At 40.0% G+C, this 27089-nt stretch overlaps 1 protein-coding gene across 2 annotated transcripts in view; it reads left to right on the top strand.

Annotated features, from left to right (window-relative positions):
* The window catches only part of LOC142099651 (protein FAM3C-like), a 70114-nt gene extending 43422 nt beyond the window's left edge, over positions 1 to 26692 (top strand). For both annotated transcript variants that reach the window (XM_075183327.1, XM_075183328.1), the window contains 7 exons: positions 583 to 606; positions 1005 to 1128; positions 16233 to 16291; positions 18117 to 18167; positions 19070 to 19154; positions 24400 to 24526; positions 26316 to 26692. In XM_075183327.1, coding sequence (XP_075039428.1) covers positions 583 to 606; positions 1005 to 1128; positions 16233 to 16291; positions 18117 to 18167; positions 19070 to 19154; positions 24400 to 24526; positions 26316 to 26405 — 560 coding nt within the window. In that variant the 3' untranslated portion in view covers positions 26406 to 26692. The remainder of the gene's footprint in view (positions 1 to 582; positions 607 to 1004; positions 1129 to 16232; positions 16292 to 18116; positions 18168 to 19069; positions 19155 to 24399; positions 24527 to 26315) is intronic.
* The last annotated feature ends 397 nt before the right edge of the window (positions 26693 to 27089 follow it).

The following is a 27089-nucleotide window of genomic DNA, read 5'->3' as shown; positions in this document are numbered from 1 at the left end:
ACACTTCTATGGGATGTAAACGAAAATGTCCGTCAAGGCATAGATTAATTTTTCTTTCTAAAGATGCTATCCCAGCGTGAAAGCCTATGTCTATCTAAGCCTAAGCCTATGCCTATGTCTATCTCATTATTTGCTTCTAAATATTGCAGAAAAAAACGACCAACCAAACAAAAAACATTCTTGATATTCGAGCTTGTTGGTCACTGGCTGTAAATTGTCACTTTTGCTTTCTGTGATGGGAAAAGAAATACTCTATTACACTTGTTAAGCTTCAATAAAAACTCAGATTTAGACTGAACAATGCAATTCAATGCAGATCCACAAAACCCCTTCCTGCTCTGTACCCATTTTCCCACTTAATTTACTAGTACAGTGATCTATGCTAAATTCATTCTTTGGTGTTAAAAAATAAACCCCTTCTAATCAATTATTTAATTTAGCCCAGGCAATTACAACAGTAAACTATGTGGGAAACTCAAGAGGGTCTGTATAGCTGTATGTAGTTCATATGTGAAAGTTTCACTTGTAATTTAGGACTTTTGAAATTCCCTCTGTAACCTATTGTGTTCTGTTACCATGCAGATAACAGGGCAGAACAAGTTCCAGGTATGTACATTCCTTTTGCTTCACATTCTCATTACTGTCATGTGATAATTGCCAGAATGTGAATTACGTGTGTGTGTGTGTGTGTGTGTGTGTGTGTGTCAGCGTATGCACATTGAAGACCCTTTTTTTTAACTGAAAACAGGGCTTCATTGCGCCTGTACCGGCTCCCAACTGTCCCGATTTCAGCCACTTTGGGAGTTATGCAATATTTTGAAGGTTTAGAGGTCTCCCAAGCCAATAAATGTGGAAAAGAATGCAAAGGCCTATAGACAGCATGCAAAATTAGACCCCCTGTGTAGTTCCATCATCGCTCAAGTAACTCAGTCAAATCCTACACATAGACATATGCAGTATTGCCTGGAAATAATCATAGCTTTACTACACATTACTCTTTTCAGTCAAGGTAAAAACGCGCAGTAAGTGTGGGAATGAGAAAGAGTGTCCGGATAATTACTTTGCCTTTAAAATGATAAGCGGAGCAGCCAACGTGGTCGGCCCTTCCATCTGTTTGGAGGACAAAATGTAAGTACAATTTCAGATTATGTGGAATTTCTTCTGTATTGGTGTCATCTTAACCTCTCAATGCGTTATTTTGTGATGTCTTCCCCAGGTAGCATCCCATTAGCAAAGTCCCTTTTTGTGTTTCCCTGTGTCCGTATGAGGGATGTTGAGGTGTGTTGAAGTCCACTGACATAGCTTCCAACAATTTTGTTTACTGCAATTTCCAGGCCCACTGGAATAACACTGAAGGCTGGGATCTAGAACGCTCATCTCTCCCGTAATCCTCTCTCTAGCCTGCTGGCAGGGCAGTTTTAAAATGAGTGTAGAAAATATAATGGTATATGAGAGGTAGAACAGTGCCTAGCTGGATTCCCATAGCAGTTAGGGGAAGGCCCGACTAAGCCGCTCCAGCCTCCCCAGCACCGGTTCCGCTTTTAGAAAAACAGAGGGTGGCATTGTTCTGAGCATGTGTAGGTCAAGCCCCCTCACACAACAACCCCTAACCCTAACCCTAACCCCTTAAAGTGACCACACCCTCTGCAGTGGCAGTAGTTCCACAACTGGTATATAATGCAACTTAAAACTCACCCTATATGCCGTCTATGTTTTTTTTATTCTGTATCCTTTCCCCCTCCAGGCCCATTTCTATCCTCCTGTATTATGCTGACTCGGCAAATGTATCTTTTACAAATATATATTATTAGATATATTTTCTATTTTCATATACGTATTTTTCCATCAAGCATCTGAGCAATGACCTGTCATCAGAGCTTTTATGCCTTATTTTCTATTTTTTCTATTGTTGTTTATTTGTTTTTTAAATCTTTTGTTGCTCACAGACACACAGCAATATACCCTGCCAGATCAGCAATTTGACCCAACAACACAACATGTATTGACCAAAGAGGATCAGCATGCGACAAAAAATACAAACAAAATAAATCATATTATTTTTGTGAATGCCCAGAAATCTGGTTGGCAGACATAATCTACCTGTATGTGCTGTCATTTGCCAACCACACTAAAATGTAATCCAGTTGGTCGTGTTCAGGCCAACTGTATCCAGTTTTGGTACCAATATCTTAACTTGTGGCTCCCTATCAATAAGTTAGCTAACAATGGCCAGAGTAGAGGGATCTGAAACTGTTGGGGGCAAAGACTTGTATATAGAGTGCTAAAAAGCAAATTGATTTTTCAGATGTACCTGCAATGTGTAAATATATTTTATGTAGAGCCATTAGCAAGACATTGTAGTGCCCTGGGTGAGAGAAAACACTTGGTAACCATAGGCAGGGCTGCCACCCCCTCTCCCTCTTCACAACATATGCACCCTCCCTCTGAGCAACACATGCCCCCCTCCCTCGGCGCAAAACACATGCCCCTCTCCCTCTTCAAAATACATGCCCACCCTCTCTACACAATACATGCCCCCACTCTCTGCACAATGCATGCACCCCTCCCTCTGCTCAATGCATTCCCTTAATTCAATCTCCTTGTTCTTGACACGATGTGGTGGCTCCCAGGCACTGATAGACTGGAAGCGCTCCGTGTAGTGATGATGTCACCACGTCGCACATTTTCAACCTATCAGTGACTGAAAGCCACTGCATCGCGGAGGGATGCTGAGTCACGGTGGTCAGACTAGGGGACGCAGACAGACTAGGGGGCTTGGACAGACTACTTTCACAGCTGTACTTCCTATACCCCCCTGATGATGGCCCAGGGAGCAGATGCTGCCTCCAAGCAGCTGTGCACTGTCAGAGGACACCTGGCCATCTTTCTATTGTGGCTTAGCACTTTAAAAGTACTAGACAACAATCCAACCCTGTGCTGCTGTCTTCAACCTGTTCTTGGTGTTGCCGCTGGTCAGTCTCTTAAGTGTAAAGGATGGAGACAGAGGAAGATGGGAGGGGAGGGAGAGAGGAGAGAAGGAGAAGGGATCCGTAACACTTAGAACAAAGTACAGCGCGATGGCTGTACAATTACCGGCAGCCGCCAGATGATGTATTTTGGCTAGAGATGCTTGAGCTCGGTTTTCTGAAAACCCAACCCACAACTTAAGGTATCCGAGTAGGCTCGCGAACCGACTCAGTACTGTCGCTCGTCCTCGGATCTGAATCACGGCAAAACATCATTGTCGCATTGTCGGATCTCGCTGGTTGTGGATTCCATAAGTACCTCCCTCCCCGGGAGATCCAGCACCATTGCTCACACAGAAACAGGGGAAGCAGAGTTCTTGTCACTCTCCATTCTCCAGTGACATTGCTCTGTGCCATTGCTCATACAGAAACAGGAGGGGCAGCACTGTTCTTGTCACTTGACAAAAATTGAATGGAAATTACTGGAAACTAATGTTATTGAGGTTAATAATAATAATAATAATGTAGGAAGAAATAAAAGAACCAAATTATGCGATTTTAGCACAAAAAAAGGGATTTTTTTAAAAAATAGGGATCAATTAAAGTTATTTTATCGCTTACCAATAATCATTGTCCACTGCGATTTGTGTAGTTCCATCTCACAATGCGATTTAATAGCAAAAGCAAGAGTATAACAGTTCAATAAATAAGTACAGCCGATACATACGCCACGCCCTGCTGGATCCAGTTTACAGTCATTCAATCCTGAAGTCTGCGGTCAAATAGACTGTCTGTTGGTTCCAGAGAGCAATATATATACATTTGGTGTCACAGTAAATACAATACAGATGACTTGGCATGTTTCCCTAGGTTCAGGCTCCAGGACAGTCCAGTATAATGTAGTTCATAGGTAAGTTCAAACGATGCCCTCCAAGGGTGGGGGTCAGCTCTCTAACAGCTGTATACTAATCTTCCCGCCGAAAGCTAATTCAAACTGGTCTATTTACATTACACACAATAACATTCTGATGATTAATTCCTTATATTCTTTGCATGCGCGAGGTGCGATCTCTTCACCGATGGAACCGGATCACCGGGGATAAATAGGGAACACCAAACATGATATGTTTCCTGTAACCTGAACCTTAGATCTCAATAAAGTGCTTCTAATATTATTATTTTTAACTATAAATTCAATAACATTTATTCATAAACGACTGTGGGTTGGAACTATTATAAAAATGAACTATATACAAGTGAATGTGTATGTGTGTGTTATTTATTATGTGATTGTGTCATGACACGTGGCGTACTGATCGCAATCGCACAGTAAAACAATATTAATCAATACAGTTTCTTCCATACAATTATTTGACTTCGATAGGATCCAAAACCGAGGGCGGTTTTGCCAAAACCAAAACACGAAGTTAATCCAGATCCAAAACCAAAACCAAAACACGGGGGTCAGTGAACATCTCTAATTTCGGCACCCGTGAACGATCTGAGTGAAGAGTGGCTCAGAGCTGCCCTGTCTCTGTCACTGAGAGTCAGAGAAGTCCTGAACAACTCTTCACTCTTATCTGAACCAGCGCCACCCCCCCAGCACCTGCCAAGTTACGCTCCAAGTTTTACGGATAAGGAAAATTTGTTCAAAGTTGTAGGATGAGATATGTATGTATTCTCCTTGATGGATGAAGTAATTTTCAGCCACACACATTGTGCACAATGATATATTTTCCTTGTTTCCTTGTTATCCGGTTTTCCTTGTTTATCAGGTTTTGCATAACTCATAAATTGCAACGTGGCTGAAAGCAGGACATGTATTCTTTAATTAGACAAAGTTGCACAACTCTGCTCATAAGGAAGAATTTAACTGTGTAAGTAAATACTTAATCCTTAGATATACATCAAGATAAAGTTTGTTCCTAATTCTTTACCACAATAGGATGTTTGTAAATGTCACAACTGGCAATGCCACTCTGCAAGTTGATGTATATGAGCCTCTGCTAACTTGGGAGTGTGGCCTTGGCTGTGACACCATAGTGCAGCACCTCATTACCAGCACATTACTAACATGGAGAAGCAGCAGACGGCTGCTTCACAAGTAAAAAGCTGCTGGCTGCTGCTCCTCCATATCAGTGGCTGCATTCAGATTGGTGGCTTCACCAGGAGAATAAAACTTGAATTTATGTCAGTTTACGTAGATGCATAAATTGTGCAGATTTGCACTGCACATGCCCACAAAGATCAGGCACATATGATTAAAAACTGGGGAGGAAAGGGGTGGTCTGACGCAGCCGAGTACGTAAGGGCGCGTTCACTCAAATGCAGCTCATGCAGACTTGCATAAACATGCTTATATACCTGTTAGGAGGTGAATCTTTTATACTTGCTAGAGTAGTTTACACCCATTTTGTGACCCACTCTCCATCAGCTCCAATTAGGTAACTCATTCAATGTTTTAGATGCCCCCTAAACCCTGGCACCCTAGGTCCACCTAGTGCTAGTACCAGCCCTGCTCCCCCCAGGTTAAAACTACAATAAAAAATAGTGAAATAAGTGAAAAAGTGCATCTATTGTGATGTTTGTATGATACCCTATATCTAATATAATGTAATCTAATCATTAAAACTAAAAGTAATCTATTATATACCAATATGCTACGAAATTAAAATTATACATGCCTCCAAAAAAAACTATTAAATAAATGTGCATTGCTAGACTAAGAAACCAATGCAGTGCAAAACCATGAAAATGAATCTGGTAGTAAGGTTGTAAACCACCTCCAGTCTTGAAGGGGTTAACACAGAAATACAATAATATTATTTATCAAAACACTGTTTTTTTTATACTTAAAATTGGTGAAGAAAACATATACATGTAGTTCCTATTCCAGAACCTTTCAAAGTTACATGCTTTTAGGTCAGGAATGTAAACTTCTCCACCGGCTACCAAAATAGCACTTTGCTTCAATTCATACTCCCAATTGATAAGACAATTGCAAATCATTTCATTTTCTGATGCATTATGGGAGAAATACAGTGGGCCTGATTCATTAAGGAAAGTAAGGCAAAAAAAAATGGGTAAGCTTTCTCCTGGACAAAACCATGTTACAATGCAAGGGGTACAAATTAGTTTATTGTTTTGCACATAAATTAAATACTGGCTGTTTTTGGCTCACAAATACTTGATAGCTTTATTTTTACACTGACATCTAAAATTGATCTAGGACATGCCCTACCCCAACTATAAGTCTGTACCTACATTTTAAATTTAGTTCCCCCTCCAATGCAACATGGTTTTGCAAAGGTGCAAAGTTACACATTTTTTTTGTCTTAATGAATCAGGCCTAGTATGTTTAATTGTTGTTTAAACATAGTGGCTCTCTGCAGCAGGAATTCCATCCATCCTTTATTAGGTGACTTTGCAAAATAACCACAAAGTACCATCCTTTTCACCTCTGAAAATGGATCTTGGGTAGTCTCAAGCATTATCAGTCAACGGTGCTACCGTTGGGCTGAATATCTTAGCCAGTATCAGCCAATTGGGCTGAAATCACAGTGGCCAAAAAAAAAAAGATTTATCATTACCGGACATGTTGGTAAATGCGGTAGGACGATGACTGTAGATGGCCGCTACCAACTTGTGAGCCTGGTCTTCTTCCCACTATACTAACCACCCCTTGTAATGATGGATCTAGACAAATTTGGCCACCCATGTCTGTGGTGAAGTTGGACATTGATTCAGTTGCTTGGTACTTGTACCAAGTGGCGTCATCTACCCATGTGTTATCAGTTTTAACCATTATTGAAGCAGAAAGACATAAATATTGTATTTAACCCAAAGCCCCGTTTGGACAACTCCCTCCTTGACCCTCACCAATCTGGCTTCCAACCCCTCCAATCTGAAACCAACCTGGTTAAAGTTACTAACGACATCCTCTCAGCTAAATCCAGGGGTCACCTCTCCCTGCTCATCCTCCTGGACCTCTCCTTGGCCTTTGACACCGTCAACCAACCCCTCCTGTTGCAGACCCTTCTTTCCCTTCAACCCACCAAAATCTCTCCAACACTGTTAACAATACCACCATCTCTTCTGTTCCCCAACTTCCCTGCCTGGGTGTCACCCTCGACTACTCCCTCTATTTTGCCCCCACATTCAATCTCTTGCCCAATCCTGTTGCTCCCAACTACGTAACATTGCCAGCATCCGGCCCTTCCTATCTCAGGATGTCACTAAAGCCACTATCCACGCACTCATCATTTCCCGTCTTGATTACTGTAACCTTCTCCCCACCTGCCACCCCTGCTCCTACCTCGTCCCTACTTTGTTCTATACTCAACGCAGCTGCAAGACTTATCTTTCTTTCACGCTGCACTTCCTCTGCCTCTCCTCTGTGCCTTGCCTTACACTGGCTCCCCTACAGAATACTTTTAAAACTCCTTACCCTCACCTACAAGGCCCTTTCCCACTCCACTTGCCCCTTATATCTCTAACCTCCCCTTCATTCACACTCTTGCCAATTCCATGCGATCAACCAATGAACATCGCCTCTCCTTCATTCTAATCACCTCATACCACACCATAAATCAAGATTTCTCCAAGGCTGCCCCCCTCCAGACCTCCATTGTTCTATCCGACTGTTCCCCAAACTGTGCACCTTCAAACGGGCACTTAAAACTCAAAGCCTACCAGCCATTCACTAAACCTTCTCCATGCTTGTTCTGCTCAGTCCGTCTTACCTATATGCGCTCCATTTGCACCTGTTCCCCTCCTCTGACTCCCTCTTGTGCATGCAGTCTGTTTACCCTCCCTTTATTGTGTAAGCTTTCATGAACAAGGCCTTCTTCCCTCCTGTCTCTAAACCATTTCTCCTCCTCCAACTTCACTGTACTCCCTATGCATGGAGCCATTGGAATCTAGGTTTTAGTCGTTTACTGTTCTGTACTGTTTTACTCTGTATGGTCAACTGTTTGTATTATGTACAGCGCTGCAGAAATCTTAAAAATAAAGGCTAATAATAATGCGAGATAAGCTATACTTTTTAGATCATTTTATTATGCACTGGGGTCATAAATTAAAAATTCGCTGTAGATCTACTTCAAGTTGACATTCATTGTAATGTTGGGCAGTGTAAAAGACTTCAACTGATACATCTAAGCAACAAACAATGTTTTGGTGCTGTTTTTTGGCTGCAAATTTCGAGAGACATTTGAACTAGCTAGTAGGACGTACACAATATATCACATAATGGTATTTTTTACTATAACCTTAGAGCATTTCCTCCTTGACCTGGATGGTTACATTACCAACATTTTTACTCATCTTTGTTAATAATTAGCAGATTATTAAAAACTTTACAGTTTTATGAGCTTTCTTGCATGCATAAGTGTATCCTAAAACATTGGCTACAAGTTTACTATGTTCAAATGGCAAACAATAGAGAAAAAACTCCAGCAAACTGCTATGAACCAGTAAAAGAGCTGCTTTTCTACTTTGTCATGAACACACTCCCAGCTGCTGTGACTTTAGGTGTTTGCTGTATGAGGTTGCACACGATTCCAGCCTGCAGTCTCTCTCTACCTGTCACACAGGTTATAGACCTACTGAATCGCCCCCAGACAGCACTCACATCCCCACACACTTCAGGTTTACCACCACCTATTGAATACAGGCTATAGGACTCCAATATACTGTCCCACACTGGCACACAAGGCTTCTAACTACCATAGGCTAACAAGGCCCCACCAGCAAACAAAGGGTTAACTCTTCACACCTCCAGACTGTTACACAAATGTAAATGCAAGCACACACTAAGGGCTAGATTTACTAAGCTGCGGGTTTGAAAAAGTGGGGATGTTGCCTATAGCAACCAATCAGATTCTAGCTGTCATTTTGTAGAGTGCACTAAGTAAATGAAAGCTAGAATCTGATTGGTTGCCATAGGCAACATCCCCACTTTTTCAAACCCGCAGCTTAGTAAATCTAGCCCTAAGTATCTAATTAAATGCATCAACAAATCACACACCGGCATTCAAAGGGTTAACTTGGTCGAGCTATATTATTCTTAACAGGTTAATGGATTCTTTAGAGTATCAAGGACGCCACATATTAAATTATAGATTTAATATACGAAAGTACAGGGCATTCAGATATTAAAAAAAAACAATTAATAAATTGACATAACACACAATCAAAACAGTTTAAAATAAAAAGGGTTATATTCAGAGTATAACTTGCATGAGTTGTATATCTGTGCCATGGAAAAATGGCAAGGAAGATGGACAGCTTATCAATGTGGATTGATTTTCCTAAAAGACTGACAATTTGTTGTAACTGGTCTTAGCTTTTTAAAAACACCTTTACACCTTACCACCTCCTGGGGGTTGTAGTCTGTGATACTTTTTTCAATCACCATTTCCATGTTGTCTGATTTGCTACATAATTCTACTATGTGACCTAACTTTTCTGTGGAGCGTCACTCAGACCCAATTTTATTGTTAATAAATCTTCTATGAATTTGTCCATCTTTTGATACCAAACACGCCCAAATACAGTGTATTTGTAGAGCTTACACTCATTTCCTTAACTTCTCTGTGGGACAGAATTCTTAATTTGACATATGAGCTGCACTTCATCATGGTATTAAGAATTATGTGGTTGATCACTACTTTTATTGATTTTAAGTGACATATTTTAAAACTGAATTATTTTTGTCTTTATCACATATAGCCAAGTCAACACATGGGCTCTTTGAGCCAGACACCATGCTGAACGGTTCCTTAAAGTCTATTCAGGTGTCAAAACTCCATCCCAGGTTAGGATATATCTCACAGCAAGGGCTCTTTGAAGCTGTCACAGGTGACACTCCTATTTTCTCAAACTGGAGTGTGCCGAGCCATCAAATACACATCCAACAGACTTTCTGTCTTCACATTTTACACTGCAGTAGTTCAACTTATCAATGGATTCAATCAATATACCATATTTACATTGCAGTTATGATTTAGGCCTTTCCCCCCACAATTATGTGATGGGTTAACCCTTATAAATAACTGTAAGTTTTCTGTGTTCACGACATACTTATGCTTAAAAATGCTTTTACACATATTTGCAAATGCATGATAAGCCACTCTCCCCGTCAAGGCACTTCTGCTAATAAGGTGGTCTTAGCTCTAAACAATGAGAGTCCCTATTTTTGGCTCATACATATGTGTTTTTAAATTGAGAGTTAGCTTACCAAGAGGTACCCAAAAGCCTCCAAATGGCAATACAGCGCCAGCACTCCCCATCAGCTACTGATACCAACATGCCTATCAAACAAACAAAACAAAAGTGGAAATTGCTCAATCAATTTATAGGTTCACAGCAGGTGCTTTGTGTTGTGGTCTATGTAGTCCTAATTGTAAAGCGCTACGGAATTTGCTGGCGCTATATAAATAAATGATGATGATAGTGTGTTACATGTCCCCTACATCCCAGATATAAAATAATTACATTTTCCTATAGAATTTTGAAGTCCAATATGTCAATATGTTTGGAGAATAAGCTTATTTAAGGTCAGAAATTCAGCATGTTTGTTGTATCATGTAATTACAGCTAATTACCTTCCAATAAACATCTTGTCAAGGGCAGTTTTATCATCACTTAAAATATTTTTAAAATCAACACATATAAGTGGCAAATGGGAGACATATATGAAAACTGTTCTATAGGTGACTGGTATACAAAAGGTGTACGTGTGTATGTGTGTGTTTGTATCTCTTGCTTTTGCTGCTAGGCATGTTGCCAGAATTTTATTAAGGACAGAGGTGAAGCTTCTTTAACAGAGGCGCGTCACACCCGGGACGAATTAATTTTTGTTGGCAAAAAAATGAAATAATAAAAAGCCAACCTACGCTGCATAGATAGGTGTATTAATGCCGTAGTGTATGAATAGTGGACCTGCTACAGTGTGCAATATATGACCTAATGCTTTATGTCATATTCATGTCTGTAACTAATTATTAATCGTACATTCCTGTACAATCGGCTATTCGAACAATCATTTTGCACATTTATATATTTAAAATATCTTATATCCCTTAGTCGTGCTCAACATTAGCCACATCCACAAAAATTAATGCATTTTCAAAATGTCCACAAAAATAAATAATGAGTTCTATTACAATGTCCAAATCAGCAGCTCCTTTCTTCCAATAATCCACACCTGCTGTGGAGAAAATCTATAAACAAAAGAAATACGATAAAAGGGTGCTAACGGTGTAGTATTTTGCAAATCGTCATCTTGTACGAACTTCATCAGGGGTATCCCTGGTGAAGTCCGTAGAACGAAATGTGTAGGCTGATTGTTCTCACAGTTTTATTATGTTTTAATGTTGGATAATATCCGTGCGACATTTGTGGAACAATATTACTTTCTGGTCCAAACAGAAAAGGAGTTCCTCTTTGGCATCGACAACATCATAGACACAGATAAGTGCTGTTTTATTATACTTTTCATAAGGCTTTTTAATTACCACTTCAAAATAAAATGTGGCTGTTAAGATTTTACACATGATTTGTGTGTCATTTTATAGTGCATGACTTTACTTCAAGTGATTGGCGAGGATTCTATAGGAGAGTTACTGACAGATACGCCTTACTTCTTTTTAAGAAATGTACACTGCTTTCTTTGAAAATCTTTACTAACGATTTGCAAAATACTACACCATGAGCGCCCTTTTTTCCTATTTATTTTATTGATATATTTAATTACATGTCCTTGTGCTCAAAAACTAAGCACATTTCTATTTTTTTTCAGAACAGCTTTTTGTTATCATATCATAACAGCTTTTTGTTATCATATCTATGGCTATCATATAGCCATAGGTTGTCCACATGTACCTAGGGGCAGAACAACTTTTTGCTCTATGGCCATAGTGGCAATATGGAGGCATGAGAGAAAAATGTGTCTTTTGTATACAGTTAGGGGCAGGCTGGGCTGGAGGGCAGGGGGGCATCTGCCCCCTGGGCCGATCCCATAGTGGGGTACCTTGGGCTGGATCACTGGGCAACCTGCATTTATTTTCCTTTAAAATGTTCCTAATAGACTGCTGAGTCGAATCTTGCTCCCCAGGCTAAAATTTGCCTCCCCCTGTATACAGTATTTCTATTTAAAAGCACATTAAATATTTATATTTTGTCTGTACTTAGAAAAAGAAAGAATATGCAACATAACACATATGCTAACTATTCACTTTTATGCTGCAATGAGAACATATTATTTTATATATATCAGATATATAATATTCACCACAACGTGTACCATTGCATGATTATTTTATTCTCACCACTTAGTGTTTCAGGGATGGCTGACATTATACGTTGTAGGACTTCCATCAGAGGAGTCCTATAATGTAGTGATCTTCATCCAAAGTCCTTCCGCTTGGGGCGTGTTGCCTGCCAAAGCCCCATAGGCATATTTGTAAGGTTTATTTAACCTTCAGCATCATAATCAACATTTATTTATATAGCGCCAGCCAGCAGATTCGTAGCGCTTTACAATTGGGAAGCACGGTGGCTTAGTGGGTAGCACTTCTGCCTCACAGCGCTGGGGTCATGAGTTCAATTCCTGACCGTGGCCTTATCTGTGTGGAGTTTGTATATTTTACCTGTGTTTGCGTGGGTTTCCTCCAGGTGCTCCGGTTTCCTCCCACACTCCAAAAACATACTAGTTAATTGGCTGCTATCAAAATTAACCCTAAGCTCTCTCTCTCTGTCTGTGTGTGTATGTTAGGGAATTTAGACTGTAAGCTCCAAAGGGGCAGGGACAGATGTGAATGAGTTCTCTGTACAGCGCTGCGGAATCAGTGGCGCTAGATAAATAAATGGTGATGATGATGATGGGAACAAAGTAATAAAACAATACTGGGTAATACATACATAAGTACAGGTAAGAGGGCCCTGCTCGAAAGCTTACAATCTATGGGACAATGGTTTGATACACAAGGGAAGTGCTACATCATATTGAATATTTGTTCAACTAGAATGCAAAGGTTACAAAGCTTTGTGCAGTAAAGGGCATAACCACTCTGGAGTATCCCTGCTGTGGTTCATCATGGTACATGGAGGTTGTTACAAATTTCTGATACGGGGACCCAAAATTCTAGTTATTGCCCTAGACCTGGAAACTTGCACAGTTATGCTATGAGGTCAGGGCTGCATATGGCAGGGACGGTGTCATGCGAGGAAGTTAATGGAAGGAAGCTGAAAGCCATAGACTTAGTAGCACAAATTTTGTCGGGAGAGACCTATTCTGGGGGCTCAGGGCCGTAACTAGGGCTGTGCGATAGGGGCGACCGCCCAGGGCGCAACGCTGAAGGGGGGCGCAATTTAGGAATATTTTAGGTTAATTTGGTTAAAATTGAGGTCTGGGGGGGCGACATTTGTCTTTCTCGCCCAGGGCGCTAGAATTCTAAATTACGGTTCTGTGGGGGCTAGTCCTGCGACCCCAACACTTTGAATTGCCAGAATTGTTTTGTTGTTATGTCCAGCTCATTGTGATGAGTGGGTGCTGCACACTCCTGCTCCTTGTGCTGGCAGCAATACCCCCATGGAGATGAATCCATACTCATATTGTGATACTGCCATGCCCTCCTTCTGAGGTGTCCCAGTTCCTGAGCTTGGAGGTACGGGTTAGAACAGTACTTTTTAAACAGTTAGATTTGTACTTCTCACCTATCTAGTATTCAGAATTGAAGCCTTGTCACTAAACAAACTTGCAAAAATACACAATTCATAATCCATACTTGCCTACACTCCTGGAATTTCGGGGATTCCTCACGGACTCCCAGAAGAGTAGGCTAAGTTCCTGCATTTGCCGAAATTCACGGCATTGAATGGAGGGGGCTGGGCTTAATCACATATTTAGGCTCCGCCCCTTCCATACAATGCCGTGGATTTCGGCTTTTTATAGTGGCGGGGCTATGGTGACGCGACAATGTCACCACACCCCCCTCCTATCCCATGTCACATCACTTCTCTCCCGGGGGAGAAATCTTAAAAGTTGGCATGTATGTCATAATCAGATTGATTATCTATTTTTTTCTCTTTAACTATATATGTACTTGTTTCTTTATCAGGTTTTCATAACTTTCTGGATAAGAGATCTAATATCTATACCCATCTCATACCTGTACAGTGCCAGGCCCTTTGTCTTTGTGATTTAATTTAAAGTAATGCAGATTTCTTTGTCACTCGATATTTCATTATATAATCAAAGTTCGTGGCATGTTCATTGTATACGTGTTTTGTGCCACACGTAGTTATTATATCTGGACATTTTAAAGCACTGCAATAGAACGCTGTAGGACGCCAGCACATGAAGGGTTGCTGTTTGCTCATTCTTTTGTACTGCTAGAAACCTATCTGGTGCCAGAAATCATAGTACCAGCAAATAGGCACAAAAGATGATTAGCTTTAATATTACAAGTCTCCCACTTAACTTCCTACCATTTCTTCTGCCTCTTCCCCTCTTTCCCCTTCCCTTATCCTTATCCTCAGTTCCTCTTTCTCTCCCTCTCTCCCCTGTGTCTCTCTGTCTGTCTACCCCACCCCTTAGATTGTTTGCTCCTTTGAGCAGGGTCATCTCTCCTGTCTTCACCACTTTTAACTCTGCTCTCCAGCTACCTAGCCCTCCTCCTCGAGGACCCTCTTCTCCACGTCCCCTCTCGCTCCCTCCTCTCCCCTCTGGGGGTCTCCCTGTCATCCGTGCCCTCCCTCTTGTCGTTGGCGGACCTTCCCCTCTCCCCTTCCCCGCCCCTCTAGCTGTGCTTTGAGCTCACTGAGTTACTGTGCTTATTGTTTACTGTACTGTGCTGTCTCACCTCGTATTGTAATTTCGTTTTTACCTGTACGGCACTACGGACACCTAGTGGCGCCTTATAAATAAAAATTATTAATAATAATAATAATAATAATAATACAAATGAACCAAAACTGATCATTTGCACACAGCTATCTAACATATCCTACCTGGATGCACAATGCAAAGTGCATATAATTTCATACACAATCTATAGGCTGCCATCTGTGCCTTGCTGGTGATTACCATACCATGTACATATCTACAGTTTATCACATCATTCTAGGAATTAGATTGTGTCATTTTTATTTAACAATGTAAAATTAACTCTTTCAGTTCACTTGTTTAATGAAAAATAAACTCTTTAAATTTATCTGTTTAATTTTACGCTTTAATTTTACCTGTGACTACTATCAGTAAAATTATGTTTTCCCATCTACATTTAATTTGATTCCATGTAACATTCAATAATATAGAATGTATGGGCAGATATCACTTGTTCTAGTTCACCTGAACGTTCTCGGGTCTAGCATTTTGTGAAGCGATTGCTGGAGAGCCCAGAGGAAAAATTGTGCCTTAAACTGTATGTTTGGCAAGTTAGCAACAACCTGGTTGTTCAGGCGTCAACACAGACAAAAGATCCTGTACTTTTAGATCAAATGATGACCATCCCAGTTCACTGATAGATTGGGGCAGGCGAGCATCTGCTCCCCCGGGCCAGTCCCATAGTGGGGCTACCTTGGGATGGGTCACTGGGCCACCTGCAGTTTACTTCCTTTAAAATAGGCTGCTGAGTGGAGTCTTGCCCCCCGGGCTGATTGACCATTGTTTCAACCAGCCATGGATGAATTTGGTTTTGAGTTGCAGTTGAGGTCAACCTAAAGACTTGAGCGACAGAATTGTTTTGACTGATTCTATAGACAAATAGGACAAGAGCTTCTCAGTCACCAATGACAAGCGCCAGGACCATTTCCAGCTTTGTTGTGGCTCGTCTGTGCAATTAGAAGATAACAACTCACACAAAAAGATTTTTTTCAGGTCATTTATCACATCATGGTCTATTTGGGTCCAAACACTGAGCGGTATCTTGCCATATGCCTTATATCAGTTGTGCTACTGGAGCCTGTGCAGACATCTTAAGGGTCCCCTCAGTCAAGCGGAAGATTAATTTATTCTAAGTGCTTTCAAAATTCATGATGTCTGTTTGTAGTCCAAACTGAGATGTAATTAGTATGTTCAGATACTGCTTTGAGTTACAGCAAATCTCAGTGGTGGGTGTGACAGTAATGATTCAGACTGGGGCAGAAGGGTCCACTTCATATATATTAGACTCAGTAACTTCTAGTTACGCCCCCATACATTATTTGTGCTTATTATATTACCAATATAATAATATATTTTCCTTTCATTTACAATTTTAGCATAATGAGCGGCGTCAAAAACAACATTGGAAGAGGACTGAATATAGCCCTAGTAAATGGTAAAAAAATAATATATATATATATTTTTTTCTCCTAAAGATATATTTATTTTAACCTGTAACAAAGTATTCTATCTTAACTATCTGAAATAGAAAATGTGTTACCTTGTTAGGATCAACTAAAACAGAAAGATTTAGTTTATTCACATCCAGCAGCAAAAGCAAATGATAGTAATGGACACTTTATGGTTAATTTGCAGAGCTCTCCCAGAGAAGTTTTCATACAAGCCTATTTCCACAATGGGCCTGAGTCATTAAGAAACGTAACTGCCGATTTTGCGTGTATCATCTGCAAAATCACTCTGCGCATGTTCAGAAGCGGGCGCTATGCAACAGGACGCATCCACGTCCAAGTCATCTTCAAGTGCAAACGACAATTACTACAGCCTACGATTTCGGGGAGGGAACGGGGTAGGGAATGGACGGATGCACGTAGGCAATGTACAGTAAGGGCGATCCCGTGCACCCACGTCCAAGTCAAACTCAGGCGCGCGCAGAAGTATACTGGTTTTCTGTTGTATCTCTTGCTCCAGCTAGAGGTCTAGTCTAAGTGCCAGTTACTAGTGCTGATGGCTGACTATGTTTGCTAAAACATGTATTTTCAATCAGGAGCAACTGTAAAAATTTATGTTGCACACAGTAGACTTTAAGAAGACCCTTATAAATATTTTTCAAGAAAAAAAAAAAATATTTAAAAAAAAAAAAAATTCCATGTATAATCATAAATGACTATAATATTGCCATATAACATTAATTGAATATATTTTTTTTTTGTGTGCATACTTTGAGATTTTATATTCCACTTTATATTCCACGTAAACCTACACCCGTAGACATCACCACAGGTATCGAGAAAACCATTCTTCGTTGACTTCGGGAGTGTGCCAAGCCGATTTCCGTGCAGTTTAAAACAAACGCACATTGCGCTTAGTATTTGTCCCTTAATGACTCAGGCCCAATGACGCTGAGATGTTTACTGAGAATCCTGGTTTGAATCCTGCTGTGCGATTTTGTCTGTTATAGGCAAATCACTTTTGTAGCCCACTGTCCCATCCACCACAAATGAGATTGTGAACTTGTTGTAGTGACTTTTTCTAAGAAGGTTGTCTCAACTTTGCCATAAAGGGTGGCTCAATTTACACTAAAATCAGGTTCCCCAATTGTGGCAATAAGGCTAAAAAAAATGTAATCCCATTTTATTGCAGTCATAAAAGATCCCTTATTGATGCAATTAATAAGAAAAGTATTGGTGGGACAGGTGAGGGATACTTACATGACCTGGTAATACTGGCCCCGAGTGGTAAGGGTTAACTTACTAGCTCACTGGGCCAGTCTCTGCAGATATGCCCATGCAGGCTCACATATGTGTAGTGGAACTGATAGCTCAGTTTTGGCCATCCTAAGGTTCCCATAACAGAACAGATATTAAGGCATTATATGTACAGCTGCCAGTGCTGGCAAAAGTCTGGGAATAGTGATCTTATTGCCGGCTATAACCCTTTGATGGGCAAAATGAAAAATAAAATCCCTATCACCGGCGAAAACACCTGTTTTCACAAGCAATATGGCTTTGTGCCCTTTGATAAATCAGTCCTTTCGTGGTTTGAGTTTAAATGATTGATTTGAATGAAATGATTTATTTATTTATTTTGGCCTATCTGCATTTTGGCACAGTCCTGATGAGATCTCCACTTAGAGCAGAGCTTAAGTGCCAGTTAGAGAGAATAGGACATACCTGAATTTCCTTATCATTTACCGATTGTGTCCAAAGAAGAAAAAAAACTTTACATATTTTGTTTTATTTAATGTTTCCTTTTATTTTTAGCCAGCACAGCTGAAGTTCTAAGCACAGGGCATTACGACATGTACTCTGGTGGTAAGTTACAATTTATGTTATATTTACATCTATCTGAGCTGACATTTTTTACAGGATTATGTGTTTTACGATTGGCAGCGATACATCATGATTTTCCCCCCCAATCATAGACCCCCTCTGTTACTTATTTGCTCCTCCATAAGAAAGCTGTTTCACTGACCATCCTTAGATTTAGATATGCACACTTTACATACATAGTTCTCAATCATGTGCTATGTATTTATTGCACTATAATATCTTTTTTATTGAAACCTAGGTTTCTTTCATATTTTAGGATGAACATTTTGTTACTGCTAAGACACACAGACTGATAATGTCTCCCTTTTATCATAAATCCTTATAGGTTTTCAATGCGGGCCATTTTTTGCTAATTATAATTGATGAGGTCTCTGTATTTCCAGTGTGTTTATAGCACTTACCACAACAATTGTTGTACCTTTTTTCTTTATTAATTATTTTTTATTATTATTTTTCTTTGTTCATTGTTACATTTTTCATTAATGATATATTTCAGTGATTGTTTTTTCTTCTATACTATTTTAATTGCAAAACTATTAGGGGTAGATTCAAGAACAACACGGCCGTTACTGCAGTAATTTCAATGAGTATTTTTTCACGCGGATCACAGAGCTATGCGCAAAAATCAGCGGAGAAATTACTGTAATAATGTGCAGCTATTACCATAGTAACGGTACTAGTGTGTGGGCCGCGTTGTTCTAAAGAAGAACCTTATTAATTAAACATTAATGTGTTCTAAAGAACAATGCGGGGAATTGAATCTACCCCTTAGAGGCCGACTTATGAACCTCCAAAGAGGTTTTTATCACGGCAAATCCCTATTTTCAATCTCTGTCATCTTCTCAGTTCATAATTTTTCATAATTTGACTCTTACTTTTCTAAGATATAAAGGAGGTAAAGAAGTTCTTGGAGCCCATGAAAGAAGGCACCTTGGTATTTGTTGCAACATACGATGATCCAGCCACAAAGTGAGTGACTAAAATAGTGTGTGAAATGTACCCATGTCTTCAAATTTATGTAAGCTATTTTCTGACCATGGAATGCTCTTGAAGTTGTGTTACCCACTTTAGCGATCACTTGTGCTCTGTAAGCGGGTCAGAGCAGGTGCTATATAATATATAAAATGCAGTATTGTCCCCCGTGACACTGGGAAACATTTATGAAAACTGTTCCACATGTGACGATGTAGAAAAGTTGTGTTGGCCCCAGCAATCAATCAGATGTTATTGTTATGAGCCACAGCGGCTCAGGCACTGCCTCGACTCGCTCTGGCTCCACAGGCGCGTCCCGGCCGTCGCCATGATGCCTGGGGCGTCACTTTTGGTTTTCGTCCCGACCATCGACATGGCCTCTCATCACCGCTGCGACCCGGACAGCTGGCTAGCCGGGCGTGTGCGTCAGGCTGCTAGTTAACTCATTCCCAGGTGGGGAATGATTATTATCCTTGCCCCTCCAATTTCATTGGTCCTTTCTGGTATATTAGGCAGGGAGGGCTTAGCCTCTCTGCCGGTTATAGCTCCTGTTTCAGCATAATACCTGCTCCTTTCTCTGCTCCTCTGCTCTTGCTATTTGGATTGATTCTGCTGTGCATGACCCTTGGCTTGCTTACTGGACTCTGCTTGATTGCTCGTGACCCTGACCTCTGTCTGTTACCTGGATACGCTGTATACCGCTAGCCCTGACCTCGGCCTGGACCTCACTACCACTGCCTGCTGCACCCTTTGACCTCGGCTCATTTTGGACTTTGCTGTTTCTACCACCTGGCCCTCGCCAGGTTATAAACTTGTACTACTCTGAGCTAAAGACCTGAGGACATCCGAGTACCTGTGAGCACGTTCAGCTCTATGGGAAAGGCGGCTGCTATAGGTGAAGACCTCTGTTACCTGTTCTACAAGTTTATGATACTTGCCGTTACCCCTAACAGTTATCTTACATTTTCATATTACGGTATGGAAAATGAAAACAAACCTCTGGCTTACAATTACTTACAGCACCTTTGCTTCACAGATATCCATGGAACGATTTTCACAAACACTCCGCATTATATCCAATGGGAAAAATGATATAGTTTTCTTATTGTTATGGTGCAATTTGTGGTGATGTCATGTGATAAGAATAACCTTTCATTCCTAGCGGGTCTGTGGGGGGATCAATGTAACCTCTTGTGCCAATTACCATGATGCTAAAAGGATAGCACACTGGCAGCGCCCGTCTCTTATATACTCAAAACAAGCTAAATACACTAATGAAGTAAATAAAACCATCTACAAATATAATATAACCATAGAAAGTGAAATATCTAAAAAAAAACACATGTTGAGCTTAGATATTACCTAATGCTGAACCAATTTTGCAGTTGTCTTTTATGTATTCAGGCTTGGATTGATCATTGTATATTACAATGGGAACCAGCAGTGAGCGCCAAGCCTAAGGCACCATTTTACATAACAAGGAAAATATAGAATAAAAGTGGCATTATTTTACCATAAGGGCACAGAACGAACCAACAGCCAGGTCAATAATATATGATGGTATACATTTACAATATAAAATGGTTTTGTGTTATATACTGATGTCTAACAGTGGGATCTTCTTACTGCAGTGTGATACTGTATGTGTTCGCAATAGCTCAGTGTTAGTTAACCTGTTGCCTACATTCAATAGAGGAAGCTGTTTTTTGTGCTGAACCAATATTTATGAGAATTACCTCATGCCTCAGTAATGTCACTGTTTCCTAATAAATTGACATTCTACATTTCCATGACTATTGATTGATAGCACATAAGGCCTGCACCTGCTTTATGCCTCAGTGATATCACTGCTTTCCATGACTTGATAGGCTGTTTTCTTATGAATATTATTTCAGCCCCCAATATAGCTGCCTATAGAAAAGTCCAAGTATTTATGGGAAGAAACAAACTTGTTTTAAAATACCCATACACAATGCAGTATCACAGTTGATATTGGGCATTTGGCATGATCCTTGATAATGCTTCTTTCGAAATCATCAGCAATGGCAGAAAATGTGGTGGGAAGTTGACCACACTCAGCCTGTTTGTGTGGTCACCTCCCAATCCCACAATGAAGCCAGAAGTGATCCAGCATTGTGGCCTGGAACCAAATGGCTGAATGTCATCCGAGTAGGCAACCTAATTGGTCAAACTAAACGATTATCCTGTAACTCAACTTTTGTGTTTAACAACTGAACCAGCCTGTAAGTCACCACCTTTTAGCTGCCCACATGGCTAACTGATTGATTTATTTTATTTTTCTATCTGTCACTACAGGGCATGCTGGAGCTTGTAGTTCTTCAAGTGCCATTATGCTCTGGCATCTATGGATATGCTGGCATTTGTAAGTCTGTAGACTTCCTTGGGCAAGAAGTGCCACATATGAAAATTATATCATGTTTCTTACTTAAAACCTTTATTACCCTCCATCCACCAATCAGAGGTGTTGGGGAGAGCTCTAGTGCTTTCAGCAGCGGGTTGTTTTTTCCTCAAGGGTACATACATATTAATTTTTCACAACTGTGCTGGACAGTCTGGGTCCGCAACCCTCCATGCTGCAGATGTGCCTGTTATAGTGGCTTTTGCAGGGGGACCCCACGCTGTTCACCCCCCCGCATTAACTTTAACCTGCCCAGGCTAGGAGAGCTGGTGCAGGGCTATGAGTGCTTGTACGCTCATTCCCTCCTTTCAAGGCGTAAAGAGATGCAAATCAGGGATTTGCAAAAAAATCTTTATATGGGGATACGTATATGCATTGTTGGTTTGCATACATAGTATGAAAATGAGTATTTTATGCAAAAAAATTGATTTGCATCCAAGTCTAAATCAGGTCCTTTGTGTCCGCGACCAGGTTGGACAATGGCCCCATCAGTGCACTGGACAGGTTATCATTCGACCTGAAAGCCTTTGCCTACAGTGACATGCATGAACAACCATAGTTACAATCTTGATGTGACAGTTCACCCAATATCACAGAGGATATGGGTCAGACTCTTATTGGGTGGACATTGGACAAAATAAACACCTATGTTTTGATCACTATATGAGCTTGTTTTTACACTTCATAACATTTTGTCAGATGTTCAACTGTACAAAGGCAATTTACATAATGTACTTGACATACTAGGTGGGACAAGGAGGTGGGGTTCGACTACATCTCTCCTCACTGTGCACATTCATACTCCACGTAGACTTCGTTGTCAACCGTGGCACACTATAGTAATGCAAAATCCACAAAAACTTCCTCATAAAGCAGAACGTCACTGGCATAAATCTTGTACCTCTAATGATTTCAGGGCATATACTGCGATCTACATACTCCTATTGAAGTGCTCTGGACACTGCTAAACAAACATACTTCCAATCTCTCATCTATGCTCAGGCTACTAACCCCAAACGCCTTTTTAACACATTTAAATTTCTTCTAAACCCTCCCACCCCAAACCCTCCGACTACCATCAGTGCCCAGGATTTTGCTTCCTTTTTCAAGGACACGGTTGATAAAATCGGACTTTGAAATTGTATCATCTCCCTCGACTAGCAATCAGCTCAATTCCTTCCGGGTATCCTCTGACACCCTCTCTTCATTTGATCCCACAAATAAAAAGGAAGTTTCTACTCTCTTCTTATCTTCCTACTCTACCTCTTGTCCTCTTGATCCCATAACCTCCCAAATTGGTAGATCCCTGTCTCCTGTGCTCATTCCACCTTTAACTAAAATCTGTAAGCTATCCCTCAATTGATGGAATATATATGAAAATAAATTATATGAAATATATATGAAAATTTATGAAAATATATCAGTAACTGGTATATTTCCATCACTATTCAAGCATGCAGTGATTACTCCTATTCTGAAAAAAACAAAATTCTTACCCAAACTCTCTCAAATTACCGCCCCATTTCTCAGCTCCCATGCCCCTCCAAACATCTCAAGAGAATTTCCTACACTAACCTTACACACTTCCTTTCTGTAAACAACCTATTGGATCCTCTTCAGTAAGGCTTTGGCTCTCAATCTGTTGCATTACCGACTGTCTTTCTTCCATTTTGTCTTGGATGCCCTCTTGCCAACTCAAGCTCAATCTTTAAAAAACAGAATTAAAAATATTCCCACCCACCAATAGAAGCTTCCTGTCTGACATTTCTGTTTCTGTTGACAACATGACCATAAATCCCACCCCGCAAGCTGGATGCCTAGGTGTAATCTTGACTCACAACTATCCCTTGTTCCCCACATCAAGTCTATATATACATCATGCTGCATACATCTAGTATATGTACATATCTCACACAAGTCACTGCAAAAACTTTAATTCGTGCACTCATCATCTCCCGCATCGACTATTGCATTTCCCTCCTTACTGGTCTTCCCAAGATCAGAGTCGAGCCCCTACAATCTATTTTGCACACAGCAGCTTTTCCTTGCAAATAATTTTTTCTTTGTTGAGCCACTCTGTCAGTCTCTACATTGATTGACTGTTTTTCAACAAATCCAATATAAAATTCTTCTACTAGCATAGAAGGTCATCAACAAAATTGCACCAACATATATCTCTTCACTTGACTCAAAATACCTCCCAACTCGACACCTCCATTCTGCACTAGATCTGCGTCTCTCTTTCACTGTCATTACTTCCTTCCATTATCGGTTAGAGGACTTTTTTGGGCTTCACTCAGTTTAAGGGATTCACTTCCTCACATCACAAGACTTTTCTCTAGTCTTCAAACCTTCTAGCGTTCTCTGAAAACACTCCTCTTCAGACAAACTTATAATATTCCTCAACCACCATCTTAATCTCCCTAGGTTACCGTATTACCACCCTCTACACAAGACAGCAACCTTCTGACCAACATTGCTGTGTGATTGATCATACAGCCCATTAAATACTTTGTAACCTTTGCATTCTAGCTGAAGAAATATGCAATATGATGTAGCACTTACCCTTCTGTATCAAACCATATGTCCTATAGATTGCAAGCTTGCGAGCAGGGCCCTCTTACCTCTCTGTATGTATACTCTCTGTATGTTTTATTAGTATGTTCTCAATTCTAAAGCGCTATGTAATCTGCTGGTGCTATATAAAAAAATGTTGATGATGGTGATTTGCCTGTTTTACTGAATGTGGCTATAGTAATTGAATATTTCTTATGATTATAACCAATCAAAATAATTTAATCACTGAATATATTTTCAATTTAGACTGGACGCCCCCACCAGAGAGTTATTTTCCAGCTTTGGAAGTAGTATTGCAAAAAAACTGGGTTTCCGAGATGGATGGCTCTTCGTTGGTGGGAAAGGAATAAAGAACAAAAGTCCCTTTGAACAGGTAAATATGTTCTTTGGTTGAAATATGGGTGAGGTCAAGAGATGTGCTTCCACTAAACCCTATGCACACAGATAAATGAATCAGAGTTTGGAAAAATCCTGACACACGTATCTAATAAAAAGTAAATTTTACCCCTAAAAGTGTGGAAGCTGTCAATTTGGTTAATGAACACAAGATAATAACGGGGGCTCTCTGTAGAAAATAATTTTTAAAACATTCTTTTCATTCAACACTTTAAATAAAAATAAAATGAAAACATGACTTACTACAATAGGCGTATTTTCACTTTAAATATTAGAAGATAAAATAATCCCTTCTGGAACATGGTCAGTTTGCATGAGCACTTGCACATATATAATATTATAAAATGGACATGTCAAGCAGCTCATTTTCACATTGACCCAATGAATAGTTGCAAACTGAATGCAGGGTAAAAGTTATGTTGCTTAGAAAACACTTTAATAAAACACATTAAGGGGTATATTTACTAATTGGCAGTTCCGACAAGCCACTGATTATCTGCAGTTTGGTGTCTTTTTTTGTTAAAATTACAATTTTATTAAAGACAAAGAGGCAGAACTAGTGAGCTGTGGGCCATGATGCAGGAAAGTGGGAAGGAGGAATCCAGGGCCCACAGCTCACTACTTACCCGTGCTGCGGGCCCCATAATCTCCATGGGCCCTGGAGTACAGCACTGATGCACCAATGGTAGATCCGCCGCTGGACAAAGCCCATCGGGTCAAAGAATCAGCGGATTGTCGGAACCGCCTCTTAGTAAATATACTCCTAAGAATTAATGCCTGCTCACACTGCTCCCTAATATCCTTTAGATTCAGCCTCATCTCTGCATTCTGTTCACCTAAATACATTAATTATAGCTAGGATAGTATTGTATTGCTTTTGATCTACCTTTGAATGCAATGAAAATAAATAATGCATATCTATCAAAACAACCTACTGTATTGTACAATGAAACATATGTCAAAAAAAGATTGTATATATCCTCATTTAATTTTTTCAGACTCCCCCGATTTTTAATTTAGATTCAATAAACTAGATCATATGCCCACTAGTCCTGCAAATATAAGCTGGCAAACATTTCTTCAAAAAATAAGAATTCTGATATTCTGACATATTAAACAGAGGTGACCTGGAAAAATTAGTTCACATTGATACTCTTAGCTTTCAATAGTTTATCATGCACTAGCTGGAGCAATGCTAGAATCTTGGTTGTTACCGTTACACTACAGCACCCTACTGCCATGGAGCATGTGTGTTTGGCCAATTGGTTCAATTAGATCCCCTCCCGAAAACTACAAAATCTACTGACCTAAAAACTCTTTGCATCTAGAATTTCACCATTCCTCTTGTAGAGTGTTTTTCCTCCTTTAATTTAGAGATGTGTGAATTATTTTAATCTATTCAAATGTTTGAACATGTTAGGATTTGATTTTTTTGGCTGATTCGGCTGCTGTGGCCGATTTTGCAATTTGATGTTCAAAGTTCAAGTTTGAAGTTCAAAGTTTGCAGAGGACAGTTAAAATAAAATACAGTAAAAAACTATATAACATTTTGCCTGTTTGAGTTTTAATGTTTCAATGGCTACATTTGATTGGCAAATGTTACAGTAATTGAGGTTGCATGGAAAACTGTTAAAACTACTGTACAATATAATCGCTTAAGCTGAAAAATGGTCAAATTCCTTTGTCTTGCTCGAATTTAACTCAAATTTGTTAGTCTGTATAAGATACCATATCAAATATAATTTTATATGTTGTCTCCTGTTCAGCACATCAAGAATAACAAGGAAACAAACAAGTATGACGGCTGGCCGGAGGTGCTAGAGATGGATGGATGCATTCCTAAAAAAATGGACTAATGACGTCAATATCTCAGAATGCAATCTGAAGTCGTTTTGTATGGTTGTTTTGTTAGGACCCAGAACTGTTCAGCCTCCTTTAGGATATCTTGGCAAATTGTTTATATGTTGATATACATATTATTTTATTTAATAAAGAAGAGAGATTGCGGGACCACTGAGTATTTACAAATCTTTGACCAGTAATATTTTTTCCAAAAAAGGCGCCTGGAGTCAATTCACGCAAATGTTCCAAAATAAGTAATTAAATGTTTTATAAAAAAAGAATAAAAAAAATAAAATCACAACCTGTGGTGATGCTTTTGATAGTTACCCCAGACCTTCAAGATTTCTGGTAGGAGTCTCGCTGTTGAGAAGATGACAGATCCCACCAGCCACTGCTCTAGTATTCTCACGTTTCCTGCAGCCTCAAAGTCTCTGGGGCTGAGACGACACCCAAATCCCTAATAAATTGCCGCATTGAGACCTTAACCTTGTGTCCTCCAGTGAACTTCACTCAAATTAGAAGCGATCGAGTCCATTAGAATTACTTTATGCCCGGTCCAAGACAACCATATTGCACATTGAAAATTACAAAGTATCCACCATGGATGGTATCTACAGGTAAGGTAAAATGTCTATATTAAAGAATTGCCTCACAGCGCTGGAATGTTGGGATCAATTCCGACCAGTATCCTATCTGTA

This window comes from Mixophyes fleayi, chromosome 8 (genome assembly GCF_038048845.1).
Source record: "Mixophyes fleayi isolate aMixFle1 chromosome 8, aMixFle1.hap1, whole genome shotgun sequence".
In the NCBI taxonomy this organism is placed as follows: domain Eukaryota; kingdom Metazoa; phylum Chordata; class Amphibia; order Anura; family Limnodynastidae; genus Mixophyes; species Mixophyes fleayi.
This window is presented reverse-complemented; position numbering and strand designations above follow the sequence as displayed.